Source organism: Rattus rattus, chromosome X (genome assembly GCF_011064425.1).
Source record: "Rattus rattus isolate New Zealand chromosome X, Rrattus_CSIRO_v1, whole genome shotgun sequence".
Lineage (NCBI taxonomy): Eukaryota > Metazoa > Chordata > Mammalia > Rodentia > Muridae > Rattus > Rattus rattus.
The window spans coordinates 2,937,398-2,956,784 of NC_046172.1; the positions used below are offsets into that span (position 1 = coordinate 2,937,398).

Sequence of the window (19,387 nt, forward strand, 5' to 3'; positions counted from 1 at the left end):
GGTATATGCCCAAGAGAGGTATAGCTGGATCCTCAGGCAGTTCAATGTCCAATTTTCTGAGGATCCTCCAGACTGATTTCCAGAATGGTTGTACCAGTCTGCAATCCCACCAACAATGGAGGAGTGTTCCTCTTTCTCCACATCCTCGCCAGCATTTGCTGTCACCTGAGTTTTTGATCTTAGCCATTCTCACTGGTGTAAGGTGAAATCTCAGGGTTGTTTTGATTTGCATTTCCCTTATGACTAAAGATGTCTTAAAAAATAAGAATGGCTATTATGGGAAGAGGCGAGAGGACAGCTTTCGAAGTCACTTCCCTCATTCCACCTTTACATGGGTTCTATGGATTAAACTCGGGGCACCACATTTCTGTGGCAAATATGTTACTCTCTAAGCACCATTTCAGCATTTTTCCTCTGTGATTTTAAAGTTAATCTTACAAATTTTCTCTTATTTGTGATGGTGAGGATCAAACTCAGGGCCTTGCACATGCTGCTTTACTCAGTGCTCTATTGCTGTTAAGAACTCTATGACCAAGGCAACTCTTATAAAGAAACATTTAATTGAGACTGGCTTACATGTTCAGAGTTTTAGTACATTATAATTATGGTGGAGAGCATGGTGGCATACAGACAGACATGGTGCTAGAGAAGGAACTGAGATTTCTACATCTGGGTCCACATGCAGCAAGAAGAGACACTGAGCCTTGCTTGGGCTTTTGAAACCTCAAAGCCCACTCCCAGTGATACACTTCCTACTACAGGGTCATGCCTGCTCCAACAAGGCTATACTTCCTAACTCCTCCCAAGTAGTGCCACTCCTTGATGACCAAGCATTCAAATATATAAGCCTATGGAAGCCATTCTTATTTAAACCACCACACACATAGTAAGCAAATGTTCTACCATTGAGCTACACATTCAGACACTTCTCTATTTATTTAAATAGTGAATTATACTAATAAATGTTTCTTTTGTTGGCCCATCATTGTATTCCTAGAATAAATTTCATTTAGTCATGTTGTGTTATTGTATTACTATGGTCTTACTCTGTTTATTTAGGAGATTCACAAGTGAAATCCTGTCCAAGATTATAAAATCTTCCTTACTGAATATGTAGCTTAGGTCTTCATCAGTTTTGTCTACATCATCTAACTTGTATTGAAAGTAGCCCCTTGGTACATTTTCTCCTTGCGTGGATGTTCGTAAATGTTTTTTGTGTGTTGTAAAGTTGAGCATTGGGAATTTGGTGTTTGTGTTGTTTAATGCATTTTGGCTTTGAGGCTTGAATTCTGATGTCAGGATCTTTCTGTCTCTTTCTGCCTGTCTGTCTCTCTTGTTTTCTCTCCCTCTCTCCCTCCCTCCCTCTCCCCCTTTTCCCTCGCTCCCTCCCTTCCTCCCTTACCCCCTCTCTTTCTCTCTCTCTCTCTCTCAGTTTATGCAGTGCTGAGAATTGAAGCCAAGACTTTGTCCATGCTACCACCACTATAGCTTCAGCCCATGTTTATCTCTTTTACTTTTATTTTTTGTAGAATTTCACATATCTACATATGTACTGTATCTACATCATTTCCCCGTTCCCTCTCCTCCCTCCAACTCCTCCCATAAACTCTAACTCCCTCTCAAATTTATGGTCTTTTATTCTTTAATTAATACTGTTACATATCCTATATATTATTATAATGATATACATAAACTTTAAAATGTAACCTGCTGAGTCTCTTTAGTATTGTTCAGTTGTTGTCTATGTGTTTAGGGCTGACCATTTGGGACTGGCAAATCAGGGACCTTGTTCCTGGAGAATACTGGTTTTCCCTCTCTCAGTGGCCACTGATTGCCTATAGCTCTTCATTTAGGGATAGGGCTTTGTGAAATTTCCCCTAACCACGTTGACATGCCAATTAATGTCTCATTTTTTAAAGATATATTTAGGCAGCCATATTATTGAGATTTCATAATTGTGCTAAGACATTGTCTCACACCACAAATAGAAGCAGGCTTTTGCAGTAAATAGCACAATCTTGGGTTTTCCATTGTGATAGAATATCCCCAGAGACAAAGACATCAAATAGCATATTGTTTAAGAGGTCACACCAGCCACTTGAAAGAGGTGTCCTTGTCCATCCATTACTTTGGGGGCAACATTGTCATCTCAAGTGTCATAACTTTATGTAAAGAGTGTGTGTGTGTGTGTGTGTGTGTGCGTGTGTGTGTGTGTGTGTGTGCATGTATGTATGTACCTATATATGTGTACACATATAAATATGTAATTTTAAGTAAATATAAAATGATTCCCTGTAGCTTTTTCAAAATTCCTTAGTAGTATTTACCTTTCTTTCCCACTTCTCCCTCTGTACTGCCCTTCCTCCTAACTCCGCTCTTAAAGTTCAACTCATTTTTCCCATTTCCTTCTTCATAAAACAGGTGTCCTCCTACTTCCCTCTCTAGAGCTTCTACTCTTCTTTTTTTTATTTCAGTGGTTTAGATTGATTTTGTTACAGTTTTCTATTTTATTAGATATTTTATTTAGATTTCAACTGTTATCCCTTATCCCAGTTGCCCATACATAAACTGGTTCTATATAGAGGTCCTTGATACACATGGACTTGAGCTTTGTACAGGGAAATAAGAATGGGTCAATTTACTTTCTTCTACACACTGACTGCCAGTTGAATGAGCACCATTTGTTGAAAATGCTATCTTTTTTCCACTAGATGGTTTTAGCTCCCTTGTGAAAGCCCAAGTGACCATAGGTGTGTGAGTTCATTTCTGGGTCTTCAATTCTATTCAATTGATCTACCTGCCTGGCTCTGTACCAATACCATACAGATTTTACCACTATTCCTCTGTAATACTGCTTGAGTTCAGGGATGGCGGTTCCACAAGAACATCTTTTATTGTTGTTTTGGTTTGAATAGTTTTTGGTATCCTGGTGTTTTGCTTTTCCAAATGAATTTGCAAATTGCTCTTTGTAACTCTATGAAGAAATGAGTTAGAATTTTAATGGGAATTGCATTAAATCTGTAGATTGCTTTTGGCAAAATGGCCATTTTTACAATATTAATCATGCCAACCCATGAACATTTCTTTCTTAAGAGACTTGAAGTTCTTGTCATACAGATCTTTCACTTGCTTGGTTAGAGTCACACTGAGGTATTTTATGTTATTTGTAACTATTGTGAAGGGAGTCATTCCCCAAATTTCTTTTTCAGGCTGTTTATCTTTTCAGGAAAGGAAGGCTACTGATTTGTTTTTAGGTAATTTTATACCCAGTCATTTTGCTGAAGTTGTTTATTAGGCTTAGTAGTTCTCTGGTGGAACTTTTGGGGTCACTTAAGTACACTCTCATATCATCTGCAAAAAGTGATAACTTGACTTCTTCCTTTCCAATTTGTATCCCTTTGACCTCCTTTTGTTATCTGATTGCTCTGGTTAGGACTTTGAGTTCTATAACAGTCTATGTTCTAGTCCATTTGGTTCATGACTTGTTAATTTCTCTATGTCTCTGTTTAATTTCTGTTTCCATGATCTGTCCATTGAGGAGAGTGAAGTATTGAAATCTCCTATTATTATTGTGTGAGATGCAATGTGTGCTTTGAGCTTTAGTAAGGTTTCTTTTATGAATGTTGGTGCCCTTGCATTTGGAGCATATTTAGGATTGAGAGTTCATCTTGGTGGATTTTTCATTTGATGAATACGAATTGTCCTTCTATATCTTTTTTGATAACTTCTGGTTGAAAGTCTATTTTATTCGATATTAGAATGGTTACTCCAGATTGTTTCTTCAAGACCATTTGCTTTGAAATTTGTTTTCCAGACTTTTACTCTGAGGTAGTGTCTGTATTTTCTCTGAGTTGTGTTTACTGTATGCAGAAAAATTCTGGGTTCTCTTTACATATCTAGTCTGTTAGTCTATGTCTTTTTATTGGGGATTTGAGTTCATTGATGTTAAGAGATATTAAGAAATAGTGATTGTTGCTTCTTGTTATTTGCAATGTTAGAGGTAGAATTATGTTTGTTTGTCTCTTTTCTTTTGGTTTTATTGCCAGAAGATTAATTTCTTGCTTTTTCTAAGGTGTAGTTTCCTTCCGTGTGTTGGAGTGTTCCATCTATTATTCTTTGTAGCGCTGGATTTGTAGAAAGATATTGTGTAAATTTGGCTTTGTCATGGAATATCTTGGTTTCTCCATCTATGTTAACAGAGTTTTGCTGGATACGGTTACCTGGTCTGGCACTTGTGTTCTCTTAGGGTCTGTATGACATCTGTCCAGGATCTTCTGGCTTTCATAGTGTCTGGTGAGACGTTTGGTATAATTATTATAGGTCTGCCTTTATATGTTACTTGATGTTTTTAATACTCTTTATTTGTTTTGTGCATTTGGTGTTTGGACTATTATGTGACAGGAGGAATTTCTTTTCTGGTCCAATCTATTTTGAGTTCTGTATGTTTCTTGTATGTTTATGGGCATCTCTTTCCTTGGGTTAGAGAAGTTTTCTTGTATAATTTTGTTGAACATATTTACTAGACCTTTAAGTTGGGAGTCTTCACCCTCTTCTATACATGTGTTTTTATTAGATATATTTCTTTATTTACATTTCAAATATTATTCCCTTTCCAGGTTTCCTGTCCATAAGCCCCTCCCACCTCTCCCTATAAGGTGTTCCCTGTCCTCATCAACCCCATCTACCATTCCCCTATGGGGGTCCAACCTTAGGGTGAGCTTCCTTTTCATTGGTGCAACCCCATCTGCTACATTTGCAGTTGGAGCCATGGGTCGTCCATGTACCCATGCATTGGCATTTTGTTTTAGTCCCTGGGAGAAACTTTTCAATATGTGTTCAATTACTCCCCTTCAAGGGGGTCCCCTAGTTCAGTGGTTTGTCCTTCGTATTAAAGATGGTCTTGAGAATGTGTCTCACGGGAGAGATCTATCCTGGTCCCTTTTCCGTGTATTTTAGTTTCATCAATTTTATCTAGTTTTGCGGCTAGTCGCTGAATGGCTTGAGTCGCTGCTCTAAACTTTGCTTCCATATCCCTTCCTATACATATTTTCCCCTTTATAGAAGGAGTGGGAGCATCCCCATTTTGATCACCCTTCTTCTTGAGATTCCTGTGTTCTGTGGATTGGGTAATTCGAGCTTTTTGACTAATGTAATATCCACTTATCAATAAATGCATACCAAGTGTGTTTTTCTGTGATGGAGTAACCTTACTCAGGATGATATTTTCTAGTTCATTCCATTTGTCTTTGAATTTCATAAAGTCATTGTTTTTGATAGCTGACTAGTACTCCATTGTGTAGATGTACCACATTTTTTGAATCCATTCCTCTGTTGAAGGGCATCTGGGTTCTTTCCAGCTTCTGGCTATTATAAACCAAGCTGCTATGAACATAGTGGAGCACGTGTCTTTGTTGTATGTTGGAGCATCTTTTGGGTATATGCCCAAGATAGGTATAGCTGGGTCCTCAGGTAATGGAATGTCCAATTTTCCGAGGAATCTCCAGACTGATTTCCAGAGTGGTTGTACCATTTTATAATCCCACCAACAATGGAGGAGAGTTCTGCTTTCCTCCATCCTCGCCAGCATCTGCTGTCACCTGAGTTTTTTTATCTTAGCCAATCTGACTGATCTGAGATGGAATCTCAGGGCTGTTTTGATTTGCATTTCCCTGAAGACTAAGGATGTTGAACATTTCTTTAGGTGCTTTTTGGCCATTTGATAATCCTCAGCTGAGGATGTTTGTTTAGCTCTGTACCCCATTTTTAATAGGGTTATTTGACTTTCTAGAGTCTAACTTCTTGAGTTCTTTTTATATTTAGGATATTAGTCCTCTATCAGATGTAGGATTGGTAAAGATCTTTTCCTATTCTGTTGGTTGCTGTTTTGTCCTAATGACAGTGTCCTTTGCTTTACAACAGCTTTGCAGTTTTATGAGGTCCCATTTGTCGATTCTTGATCTTAAAGCATGAGCCTTGGTGTTTTGTTCAGGAAATTTTCCCCCGTGCCCATGTGTTTGAGACTCTTCCTCACTTTTTCTTCTATTACTTTGAGTATATCTAGTTTAATATGCAGGTCCTTGATCCACTTGGACTAAGTTTTGTATAGGGTGATAAGCATGGATCATTTGCATTCTCTACATGCTGACCTCCAGTTGAACCAGCACCATTAGTTGAAAATGCTATCTTTCTTCCATTGGATGGTTTTAGTTCCTTTGTCAAAGATCAAGTGACCATAGCTGTGTGTGTTCATTTCTGAGTCTTCAGTTCTGTTCCACTGATCTATCTGCCTGTCTCTGTACCAATATCATACAGTTTTTATGACTATTGCTCTGTACTGCTGCTTGAAGTCAGAGATCGTGATTCCCCCAGAAGTTCTTTTATTGTTGAGTTTTCACTATCCTGGGATTTTTGTTATTCCAAATGAATCTGCAAATTGTTCTTTCTATCTCTCTGAAGAATTGAGTAGGTATTTTGATGGTGATTGCATCGAATCTGTATATTGCTTTTGGCAAAATGGCCATCTTTACTATATTAATTCTGCCAATCTATGAGCATGGAAGATCTCTCTATCTTCTGAGATCTTCCTCAATTTCTTTCTTCAGAGACTTGAAGTTCTTGTCATACAGATCTTTCACTTGCTTCGTTAAAATCACACCAAGATATTTTATATTATTTGGGACTATTGTGAAGGGTGTCATTTCTTTAATTTCTTTCTCAGCCTGTTTATCCTTTGAGTAGAGGAAGGCTACTGATTTGTTTGAGTTAATTTTATACCCCAACACTTTGCTGAACTTGTTTATCCGTTTGAGTAGTTCTCTGGTGGAACTTTTGGGGTCACATAAGTACACTATCATATCATCTGCAAATGGTGATATTTTGATTTCTTCCCTTCCAATTTGTATCCCTTTAACCTCCTTTCGCTGTCTGATTGCTCTGGCTAGGACTTCGAGTTCTATATTGAATAAGTAGGGACAGAGTGGGCAGCTTTGTCTAGTCCCTGATTTTAGTGGGATTGCTTTAAGTTTCTCTCCATTTCGTTTGATGTTACTGGTTTGCTGTATATGGATTTTACTATGCTTTGATATGGGCCTTGAATTCCTGATCTTTCCAGGACTTTTATCATGAAGGGGTGTTGAATTTTGTCAAATGCTTTCTCAGCATCTAATGAAATGATCATGTGGTTTTGTTCTTTCAGTTTGTTTATATAATGGATCACGTTGCTTTGAGATTTTTTTTTATAGAGTGGATTACATTGGTGGATTTTTATGTATTAAACCATCCCTGCATCCCTGGGATGAAGCCTACATAAACATGATGGATGATCATTTTGATGTGTTCTTGGATTCAGTTTGCAAGAATTTTATTGAGTATTTTTGCATCAATATTCATAAGGAAAATTGGTCTGAATTCCTTTTTCTTTGTTGGGTCTTTGTGTGTGGTTTCAGTATAAGAGTAATTGTGGCTTCATAGAAGGAATTCGGTAGTGCTCCATCTGTTTCAATTTTGTGGAATAGTTTGGATAGTATTGGTATGAGGTCTTCTATGAAGGTCTGATAGAATTCTGCACTGAAGCCATCTGGACCTGGGCTCTTTTTTGTTTGGAAGACTTTTAATAACTGCTTCTATTTCTTTAGGAGTCATGGGGTTGTTTAGATGGTTTATTTGGTCCTGTTTTAACTTTGGTACCTGGTGTTTGTCTAGAAAACATTTCATTTCCTCCAGATTTTCCAGTTTTGTTGAATATAGGCTTTTAGTAGTAGGATCTGATGGATATTTTTTTATATCCTCAGATTCTGTTATGTCTCCCTTTTCATTTCTTATTTTGTAAATTTGGATACACTGTCTGTGACCTCTGGTTAGTCTGGCTAAGGGTTTATCTATCTTGTTGATTTTCTCAAAGAACCAACTTTTGGTTCTGTTGATTCTTTCTATGGTCCTTTTTGTTTCTACTTGGTTGATTTCAGCTCTGAGTTTGATTATTTCCTGCCTCTCCTCCTCCTGGGTTTATTTGCTTCTTTTTGTTCTAGAGCTTTTAGGTGTGCCGTCAAGCTGCTGACATATTCTCTCTTCTCTTTCTTTTTGCAGGCACTCAGAACTATGAGTTTTCCTCTTAGTACCACTTTCATTGTGTCCCATAAGTTTGGGAATGTTGTGTCTTCATTTTCATTAAATTCTAAGAAGTCTTTAATTTCTTCCTTGACCAAGTTGTCATTGAATAGAGCATTGTTCAACTTCCATGTATATGTGGTCTTTCTTTCTTTATTGTTGTAATTGAAGACCAGTCTTAGTGGGTGGTGATATGATAGGATGCATGGGATTATTTCTATCTTCCTGTATCTGTTGAAGCCTGTTTTGTGATGGGTTATATGGTCAGTTTTGGAGATGGTCCCATGAAGTGCTGAGAGGCAGGTATATCCTTTTGTTTTAGAATGGAATGTTCTATAAATATCTATTAAATCCATTTATTTCCTAACTTCTGTTAGTTTCTCTACGTCTCTGTTTAATTTCTGTTTCCATGATCTGTCCACTGATGACAGTGGAATGTTGAAATCTCCTACTATTATCATGTAAGGTGCACTGTGTGCTTTGAGCTTTATTAAGGTTTCTTTTATGAATGTAGTTACCCTTGCATTTGGAGCATAGATATTTAGGATTGAGAGTTGATCTTGGTGAATTTTTCCTTTGATGAATATGAGGTTTTCTTCCTTATCTTTTTTAATGACTTTTGGTTGAAAGTCAATTTTATTTGATATTAGAATGGCAACTCCAGCTTGTTTCTTTGGGCCATTTGCTTGGAAGGTTGTTTTCCAGCCATTTACTCTGAGGTAGTGTCTGTCTTTGTTCTAAAATGTGTTACTGCATGCAACAAAATGTTGGGTCCTCTTTGTATCCATTCTTTAGTCTATTCTTGTTTTTATTGGGGAATTGAGTCCATTGATGTTGAGAGATATTAAGGAGTAGTGGTTGTTGCTTCCTGTTATTTTCATTGTTAAAGGTAGAATTATGTTTGTTTGCCTCTCTTTTGGTTTCATTGCAAGGAAATTATATTCTTGCCTTCTGTATGGTGTAGTTTCTCTCCTTGTGTTGGAGTTTTTCATCTATTGCCCTTTGTAGTGTTGGTTTCATAGAAAGATATTGTTTAAGTTTGGTTTTGTCATGGAATATCCTGGTTTCTCCATCTATGTTAATTGAGAGTTTTGCTGGATATAGTAACTTGGGCTGGCATTTGTGTTCTCTTAGGGTCTGTAAGACATCTGTCTAGGATCTTCTGGCTTTCATAGTCTCTGGTGAGAAGTCTGGTATAATTCTTACAGGTCTGCCTTTATATGTCACTTGACCTTTTTCCTTACTGCTTTGAATAGTCTTTTTCTTTTGTTTTGTGCATTTGGTGTTTTGACTACTATGTGATGAGAGAATTTCTCTTCTGGTCCAATCTATTTGGAATTCTGTAGGCCTTTGTTGTATGGGCATCTCTTTCTTTAGGTTAGGAAGTTTTCTTCATAATTTTGTTGAACATATTTGCTGGCCTACTTTTGTTGGGTGTCTTCACTTTTTCTATACCTATTATCCTTAGGTTTGATCTTCATTGTGTCCTGTATTTCCTATATGTTTTCAAGTAGGAGCTTTTTTGCATTTTACATCATCTTTGACAGTTCTGTCAATGTTTTCTATGGTATCTTCTGCCCCTGAGATTCTCTCTTCTATCTCTTGCATTTTGTTATTGATGCTTGTATCTCTTGCTTCGGTTCTCTATATCCAGGGTTCTCTCCCTTTGTGCTTTCTTTATTGTTTCTATTTCCATTTTCAGTTCCTTCACCTGTTTGGTTGTGTTTTCCTGTTATACTTTCAGAGATTTTTGGTTTTCCTCTCTAAGGCTTCTACATCTTTACTTTTTTTTCCTGCATTTCTCTAAAGGAGTTCTTTATGCCTTTCTTAAAGTCCTCCATCATTATCAAAAAATGTGATTTTAATCTAAATCTTGCTTTTCTGGTGTGTTTGGATATCCAGTATTTTCTTTGTTGGGAGAACTGTGGTCTGATGATGTCAAGTAGTCTTGGTTTCTGTTGCTTAGGTTCCTGTGCTTGCCTCTAGCCATTGGGTTGTCTCTGGTGTTTGTCTTGCTGTTTCCGAGCCTAACTTAACCCTGCTGTAGACCTCTGTGTCAGCACTCCTGTAGGCCTTTTTTCCTATTTTCTTTCAGCCTTTCCTGAGAACAGATGCTCTAGATTTCAGGTGTGTCAGTTCTCCTGCAGATGTCTTCCAGCTCTAGGCAGGGGGCAGGAATCGAAGGGTCCTGCCCCTGATTGCTCGTAGGTCCTTGCACCCCGCAGGCACAGTTGGCACTATGCGATTCCCTCTTGGGTCTGGACTGTGGGCAGAGGGCAGTCTCCTCTGACTTCTCAGGAGTGTCCACATTTCTGAGGGTCCAGCTCTCTCCCGCACGGGATTTGGGTGCAGGGAGCTCTTTGGCCAGATCAGTTTGGTCCTGGGCTCAGACGAGAACCACATGTACCAGTGGCTGTCTGTTCCTATACCCCTGTGTCCAGAGGCAATGTGCAGTTTCTTGGACCAGGGATGTGGGTCTAGGTGCAGAGGTGGCAGTCTGTCCCATGGGTCTCAAGATATCTGTACCCCTGGGTCAAATCGATTCATTCTTATCACCATGTACAAAGAGTAAGTCCAAGTGGATCAAGGATGTCCACATAAAACCAGATACACTCAAAATAATAGAAGAAAAAGTGGGGAAAAGTCTCGAACACATGGGCACTGGAGAAAATTTCCTGAACAGAACACCAGTGGCTCATGCTTTAAGATCAAGAATCAACAAATGGGACCTCATAAAACTGCAAACCTGTTGTAAAGCAAAAGACACTGTCATTAGGACAAAACGACAACCAACAGAATGGGAAAAGATCTTTACCAATCCTACAGCTGATAGAGGACTAATATCATAAATATACAAAGAACTCAAGAGGTTAGACTGCAGCAAGCCAAATAACACTATTAAAAATGGGTACACAGCTAGACAAAACATTCTAAGGTGAGGATTATCAAATGGCCAAAAAGTACATAAAGAAATGTCCAACATCCTTAGTCATCAGTGAAATGCAAATCAAAACAACCTTGAGATTCCACCTCACACCAGTGAGAATGGCTAAGATCAAAAACTCAGGTGACAGCAAATGCTGGCGAGGATGTGGAGAAAGAGGAACACTCCTCCATTGTTGGTGGCATTGCAAACTGGTACAACCACTCTGGAAATCAGTCTGGAAGTTCCTCAGAAAATTGGACATTGCACTACCTGAGGACCCAGCTATACCTCTCCTGGGAATATACCCAAACATTCTCCTACATACAACAAAGACACATGCTCCACTATGTTCATAGCAGCCTTATTTATAATAGCCAGAAGCTGGAAAGAACCCAGATGTCCTTCAACAGAGTAATGGATTAAAAAAAAATGACTTCATGAAATGCATAGGCAAATGGAATGAACCAGAAAATATCCTGAGTGAGGTAACTCAATCACAGAAAAACACACTTGGTATGCACTCATTGATAAGTGGATTTTTGCCAAAAAGCTCGAATTACCAAACATGCAATCTACAGACCGCAGGAGCTCAAGAAGAAGGATGACCAAAATGCAGGTGTGCCCACTCCTTCTTAAAAGGGGGGAAAATATCCATAGGAGGGGATATGGAAGCAAAGTTTAGAGCAGCGACTCATGGAACGGCCATTCAGAGCCTGCCCCACATGTGGCCCATATATATACAGCCACCAAAACTAGGTAAGACTGATGAAGCTAGAAAATGCATGCTGAAAGGGACCGGATATAGATCTCTCCTGAGAGACACATCCAGAGCATGTCCAATACAGAGGTCAATGCTAGCAGCAAACCACAGAACTGAGAACAGGACCCCCTTGGGGGGAATTAGAAGAACTATTGAAAGAGTTGAAGGATCTTGCAACCCCATAAGAACAACAATGCCAACCAACCAGAGCTTCCAGGAACTAAATCACTACCCAAAGACTATACATATACTTACCCAGGGCTCTAACAGCATATGTAGCAGAGAATAGCCTTGTTGTGCAAAAAGTGGAAGGGGGACTTGGTCCTGCAGACCCCAGTGCAGGGGAATATGGGGCAATAAGTCAGGCATATATAGGAGAACCACCAGATGGGGGAGAGGAAGGAGTGAGAATGGGTGCTTATGGACAGGAACCGAAGGGGAATAACATTTGAATTGTAAGTAAAGAAATATATCTAATAAAATATTTTTTAAAAAAGGAGTGAAGCATCCACATTTTGGTCCTCCTTTCCTCAGATACTATTTCATAAAGGCTCCATACCCTCTCAAAACAGTGCCACCAGCTAAGGAGCAAATGTTCAAAGCTTTGTGCAGTACATTTCATATTTTAATCATAACATATATGACCCTAATTTCCCCTTCAGTCTTTCTCCCGCCATTACCCAACCTTCAAATGCTTCTAGTTCTTTTGTTTCCATTTTGTCCTTCAGAAATGATGCACTTTTTGACTCACTTTGTGCCCTGCACATTGTTCCTACAGCTAGCAGTTCTTGAGAGCTGATCAGTTTTTTCAATACTTTCATACCTGTAGATGGCAGTCCACTAGGCCTCTTTTTATATATGATCTCAGCTTCCTTTACCCACTCTGCTCTGGCTTTACAGACTGCTCTTGTATTCCTAAACAGTTCATTGCAAGAGTTTGAAAGACAGCTAACCTGGATGTTTGTGTTCTGGTTGCTTGCTTGTTAGTTTTTCATTTGTAGGTAATTAGAGCATTCTGTATTAGTCTCTAACTTATACATTGTGCTAAAAGTATTGATTATGTGTAGTATATGATAGGTTGATTAGTATATTTTATTGGGAAGTTTATGGAGAGATTTGAGGGACTTTTTACTAAGTCAAGTTCTTTGAAAATGCTAAGGATTTAACCCAAACCTTTCTGCATGCTATGTAAGTGCCCTGCTACAAAGTTATATCTCAAGCCCCTATATGGAAATATTTTGATTTATACAAGTGTGTTTATTCTAAACTACTTGAAAGCTCCTTACTTTTAATTTTAGGAATCTGAGTTATAATTTACATACAATAAAATAGATCCTTTAACTGATAGCTGTATAAGCACCACCACAATGGAAGCAAGAGTTCTGTTACTCCCTTTGTAGTCAGGCCTTCCCATGCCTGGTCTTCTGACCACTTGTATATATTCTCTCTCTGCAGTTTTTACTGTCCCATTACTTATATAAGTGGAACAATATAGCTGCTTGATCCTGGCTTCTTTCATTTAGCACAGTACATTTACTATCTGTATTATCATCTGTGTTATTTATTGTCTTTTGTTTGTATTATTGAATATTATGACATTATATGGATTCAAGTTTTTCAAGTTTGGCCATTTGCTGACTAAAAAGTGGTTAGGTTATTTCATGTTTGGGTGATTAAAAATTAATATTTATTTATAAGCTTTTGGGGACTGTGAGATTTTCATTTCATTGGAATAAATATGATTGGAGCATGATTGTTGGATTGTTAAGTAGTATAGGATTAACTTCACGAACATTTGGAACTCTGTTTCCAAAGGCCAGTACTATTTCTTCTTTCATGTCTGTGATCCAGCTGTTCCATATATATACTACTAGATACTGTAAGATTTCCTATACTAAGAGATGTGTGGTGGCACCTCATTTCACTGTAGCTTTAATTTGAAGTTCCATGATGACTAGTGATGTTGAACAACCTTGTTTGTATTTATTTTCCATTTATTTGTCTTATTTGGTGACATATTCCGCTTCTTGTTTTGTATTTGCAGAAAGTTCTTTTATTTTAGTTTTTATACTCCAATAGTTTAATAGTACTTTTTATATTATCATATATCTAAGATGTAATATTTACTATTGTTCTGTGACTTACCTTTTCATTATCTTTAAGAGTATCAAAAACAAAACAAAAAAGAGTGAATATCTTTGGAATTTTTTTGGTTACAGAAAAATACTTGGCTCATCCAGATTTAAGGGACTTTATTCAATACTTTTTTCCCTACAAATACTATGGGTTTAAATACTACATTTCAGTCAGTGATGCATTTAGAGGCTTATTTTTATGCTGCAAAATCACTTGTTGGAATACAAATTTTCAAGAAACTAAACAGGAACTGAGGCATAGACTGTGGAGTAATGCTACTTATGAGCTTGCTTTTTCTGCCTTTCTCAGCTACTTTTCTCCAAGACCCAGACCCACCTGCAAAGAGATGGTACTGCCCCAGTGGGCCAGGCCTCCTTCATCAACTAGCAATTAAGAAAATGCACAACAGATAGGCCTGTAAACCAGGGATTGAACTGGGAACTCAATTAGTAGTTTTTTCACATTATATCCTTATCATTCAGTGGTCAGCATTTTAGAATAAAAGAAGTTTGCCATTACAGGAACTAGTGACATTTGAGGATGTAGCTGTGGATTTCACGAAGGAGGAGTGGCAATACCTGAACTCTCCACAGAGGACTCTGTACCGAGACGTGATGCTTGAAACCTATAGCAACCTCGTTTCTGTAGGCAAAGTGGCTTCCACAGGTAATTTTTGATGGTTATTGTATCCAGTAAGGGCACAGGGGCTCTGCTTGCTTGTCTTCACATTTTCCTCTTCTTAAAGGAAACACAAAATATTGGTTAAATGGTTTGTGTTAAGTGACAGGTCCCTTCTGCTGACCCCAAACTCCAACTTGTGCTGTTTCAGGCTCTGAAGAACAAGGAAGTACCTATCATTTATCATCCTCAGAACAGCAGGTTACTAAGCCTGATCTCATTATCAAGCTGGAGGTAGAAGAACCAGACCCAGAAGATGTGGAAATTCCAGTTTGGAGCTTTCCAGGTAGTATCTTAATACAGCCCTCTGTCTTGATTTTCTTTTAAGCTAGAACAGATTCAGGGCTTTCTTTTTCTCTTTTTCCTTCCTAATTATTTCCATCAGGTATTTTGTCTGGCATAGTTGTCTGTTTTATGCTATTAGTTACTGGTAATTGCTGCTTAATCTAATTCACTAATAAATACAAAATGATGACCATTTCATTTTTTCGTTAATTAATTTATTCACTTATTCATTGTACAACACAGCCCCTCCCTCCTTTCCTTCTAGTTCCACCCACACAAACCCTTCCCCTAATTTCCCCTCCTCTTTTCCTCAGAGAAGAAAAACCCCATGGATACCAACCCACCCTGGCTCATCAAGTCACAGCAGCACTAAGCTGTTCCTAGTTCTCTGAGGCTAGACAAGGCAACCCAGCTAGGGGAAGGGGATCCAAAGAAACTCTCTGGTTTGGGTTCAGTCTCTGTGAGCCCCCATAGGCCTAGGTTAGTTGACTCCTCAAGTCTTCTTATGGTGTCCTTGATCCCTCTGGCTCCCTCAATCCTTTTCCCCACTCTTCCTCCCCCCCACCCCCCAACCCCTGCCCCACTCTTCCATAAGACTCCCTCTACATAATGTTTGTCTCTGGGTCTCTGCATCTGTTTCCATCAGTTGTTGGATGAAGCCTCTCAGAAGACTGTGATGCTAGGCCCCTGAATGCAGGCATAAGAGAGTATCATTAATAATGTCACAGGTTAGTTCTCTCCCATTGTATGGATCTCAAGTTGGGCTTGTCATTGGTTGACCATTCCCTCAGTTTCTGCTTCATCTTTGCCCCTGTACATCTTGTAGGTAGGACATGTTTTGAGTCGAAGTATTTGTGTGTGGGTTGCTTTCCTTATCCCTCCACTGGGAGTCCCGCCTGGCTATGGGAAGTGGCCACTTCAGGCTCCATATCTACCCTGCTAGGAGTCTCAGCTAGGTTCACCCCCATAGACTCCTAGGAGCCTCCCCTATCCCTGGTCTCCAGCTTGTCCCAGAGAGACCCCCTTCTGGTTTCCATTCTCTCAGCCCTTTCACACACACCCCAACCCCTACTCTCCCCATACCTGTTCCCCATCCATATTCCCATCTCTACCCTTTCTCCCACCCTGTTCCCTTCCTCTATCAACATCCAATGTCTGTTTTATATCCCATTCTGAGTGAGATTCAAGGATCCTCCCTTGGATCCTCCTTGTTACTCAGCTTCGATGGATTATAGCATGGTTATCCTGTAGTTGGCTGAGTCATCAAAGGCTAGTCTCACAACCAAAAATTTTTAATTTTTTATGCTTGAGAAATTCATACACATATACAATGAAATATGATCACACTTACCCAACCATTTCCCACCTCACATTCCCATTCCTCCCATCATGCCATTAACAGATCTTTCTCAAAACTTCATGTCTTTTCTTTTTCTTACAACCAAGTCCAGTTAGTGCTGCCCATGTGTTCATTAATGTGAGGAAACTCAAGGCAGTTGTTACATGCACAAGACAAAAGCAGCCCAAATTGCAGCATAGATAGAAAATAGAAGATCACAAGACCGTCACCCCTTACTAATGAATTATTGGTTGGAAGGAGATTTGCTCTTTGTGAATATGGCCACTAGTAGGACTCCCATGATTCAAGAATGAGATTTTAATTCTATTATTTATTATTTAGCTAGAATACTTCTATGAAGAAAAATTGTCAGGGCCTGGGATGGTGGCACCTGCCTTTAATCCCAGCACTCAGAAGGCATAGACAGGAGGATCTCTGCGAGTCTGAGAGAGAAAAAAAGAACAAAGGGAGAGACGTTGTCTGTCATTTATTATTTGGTTAGCATGAGTTATATATTCTGTAGAATGATTAAGGTTTTGTTTATCATTCTTCAAGATAATTTTAGTGGGGCTGGAAGATAGCTCAGAAGTTAATAGCAATTGCTACTCTTCTAGAAGAATTGAGATTGTTTTCCTAGCACCCATATCAGTAGACACACAAACACCTGTAACTCCAGCTCCAAGGAATCCAAAACCCTCTTTTTGCCTCTGTGGGTACCTAAACTCATGTGCACATACCCACACATGGACACATTGATATAAATAAAAGTAAATTTTAAGACATTTTAAAATGGTTTTAAACATCATCTGAAAGTGACCAACAAGTTATATCCTTTTTAATTAAAATTTTCATTCAAGTATATATATTGTATGTTGAACATATTTCCCTTCTTTCTTAGTTAGGATTACTATTATTGTGATGAAACACCATGAGCAAAAGCAAATTAGGGGAAAGGGTTAATTTGGCTTATACTTCCACATCACTGTTCATTACTAGAGGAAGTCAAGACAGAAACTCAAACAGGGCAGGAACCTGGAGGCAGGAGCTGATGCAGAGCCCTTGGAGGGATGCTGCTTTCTGGCTTGCTTCCCATGGCTTGCTCAGCCTGTTTTTTATAGAACCCAAGACCACCAGAGATGGCACCACCCACAATGGGCTGAGCCCTCCACATCAACCACTAATTAAGAAAATTCCCTATAGGCTTGCCTGTGGCCTGATCTAATGAAGCCATTTTCTCAATCATGGTTCTCTCTTCTCAGATGGCTATAGCTCTGGTCAAGTTGACATAAAACTATCCAGCTTAATTCACTTAATGTGATTATCTGTAGTTGCCTCCATTTTTCCTAAGAATAACACAATCCCATTGTTTAAAACTGAAAAAAATCTTTTGTGTATATATAACATTATTATCTTTACCCTCTCTCTACCTATGTTGATTTCATAATTTAGCTATTGTGAGTACTACTACAGTGGCAAGAACCTCTGTGATATGTGGTATGTTAATTTGGAGTTCTTTGGATAAATAGCCAAGTTATATCGTTTTCTGTGTAGTATTTTTACCTTTATTGGTATAGCATTTTTAAGACCTTTGTGATAGCAGGTGCTCACTGTTTTGTCCAGGATAGCTTCAAACTTATACTATTCCTGTCTCAGCCTTAACAATGCTTAGATTACAGGAATGACTCACCATGACAGGCCAAACATTTTTGTTATAAGAAATTGCCTTAGAATTCTTATGAGTCAAACTATCCCACCTTTAGTTAATGAAAACCCTTCAAACTAACCACCAAGTGTGCTGCTGAGGTTAAAATTTAAGATTTGTTACATTTCTTCTCTCTAATCTATAATTGCTATTTCTTCAAGGATTCTTCCTTCCTTTTAGTGGAAAATAGTGTTTTATGACCACAATTTGAATCTTATTTTCCTTTTATTGGAAATAGATTGTTTTCCTCACATGATATATCCTGATTTATAGTTTCCCTTCCTTTTACTCCTTGTAACTACTCCCCTCATCCCCTCCCACCCAAATTCACTCCTTTTCTGTTTCTCATTAGAAAATAAACAGAGTTCTATGGAATAACAATAAAATAATGTAATAAAATAAGATAAAACAAAAAAAGAGCACATCAAAATTGGACAAAATAAACAGCAGGAAAGAGCCCAAGAGAAGGCACAAGAAACAGAGACCCACTCTTTCACACACTCAGGAATAAATATAAAGATAATATAAATTTTTAAAAAAGAAAAGAGATAGCTTAACATGACAGTTTGGAACAAGAAACCTCCAATGATGCCACTGAGTTCATTTTCTGTTGACCCTGTACTTCTGGGCGTTTAGCCTATTCTTAAGAGTAGTTTGTTTTCCCACTGAGATTCCCTTGGGGAAAATTAAATTTTTATTTGTAAGTGGTTATCACTTGGCTATTGCTTGTGGGTTAGGGAAAGGGGATGTGTCCACTTCTCCTTTCAGCTCTTGAACCCCAACTGTGCAGACACATGTAGGCCCCATGCAGGCTGTCTCAATTTCTGTGGCTTCATATGAGCTTTGCTCTTATTGATTTATAAGGCCTTGTTGATGTGCTTAGCTCTTAGACTCTTTCTTCCTCTTCAACCAAGGCATTCCCTGAGCTCTGAGGGGAGGGATTTTATTTAGGGCTTAGTGTTCCAAGATCTCTCACTCTCCGCTTATCTGGCTGTGAGTCTCTGTATTTATTTTCATCTGCTACAGAAGGATGATTCTCTGATGATGGCTTAACAGGGCACTGTGAGTATGAGTACAGCAGAATGCCATTATGGTCATTTTATTGCTCCTTTTTTGAGAACAGTATTATTTGGTTTTATGCTAGGTCTCTGGTCTATCTAGTACAAGGTTTTGTTTTGTTTTTCTTTTATTCTTCTCTCATATATTACATCTCAGTCACAGTTACCCTCCCTCCTCTCCTCCCAATCCCTGCACCCACCTCCCCTCACCCCCTAGATCTACTCCTCCTCTATTTCCTTTCAGGAAAGAGAAAGATTCCAAAGGATATCAAATGAACACAGCATAAAATGTTACATTAAGTCTAGACACAAACCCTCATATCAAGATTGGACTGGGCAATGCAGTAGGAGGAGAGTCAGATACAGCCCATGCTCCCATAGTTAGGAGTCACTTAAG

At 38.6% G+C, this 19,387-nt stretch overlaps 1 protein-coding gene across 1 annotated transcript in view; it reads left to right on the forward strand.

Annotated features, from left to right (window-relative positions):
* The window catches only part of LOC116888943 (zinc finger protein 182-like), a 34,397-nt gene that overhangs the window by 4,175 nt on the left and 10,835 nt on the right, over positions 1-19,387 (forward strand). The window contains 2 exon segments of the mRNA XM_032890178.1: positions 14,426-14,594; positions 14,758-14,892. Of these exon segments, the coding sequence (XP_032746069.1) occupies positions 14,426-14,594; positions 14,758-14,892 (304 nt within the window).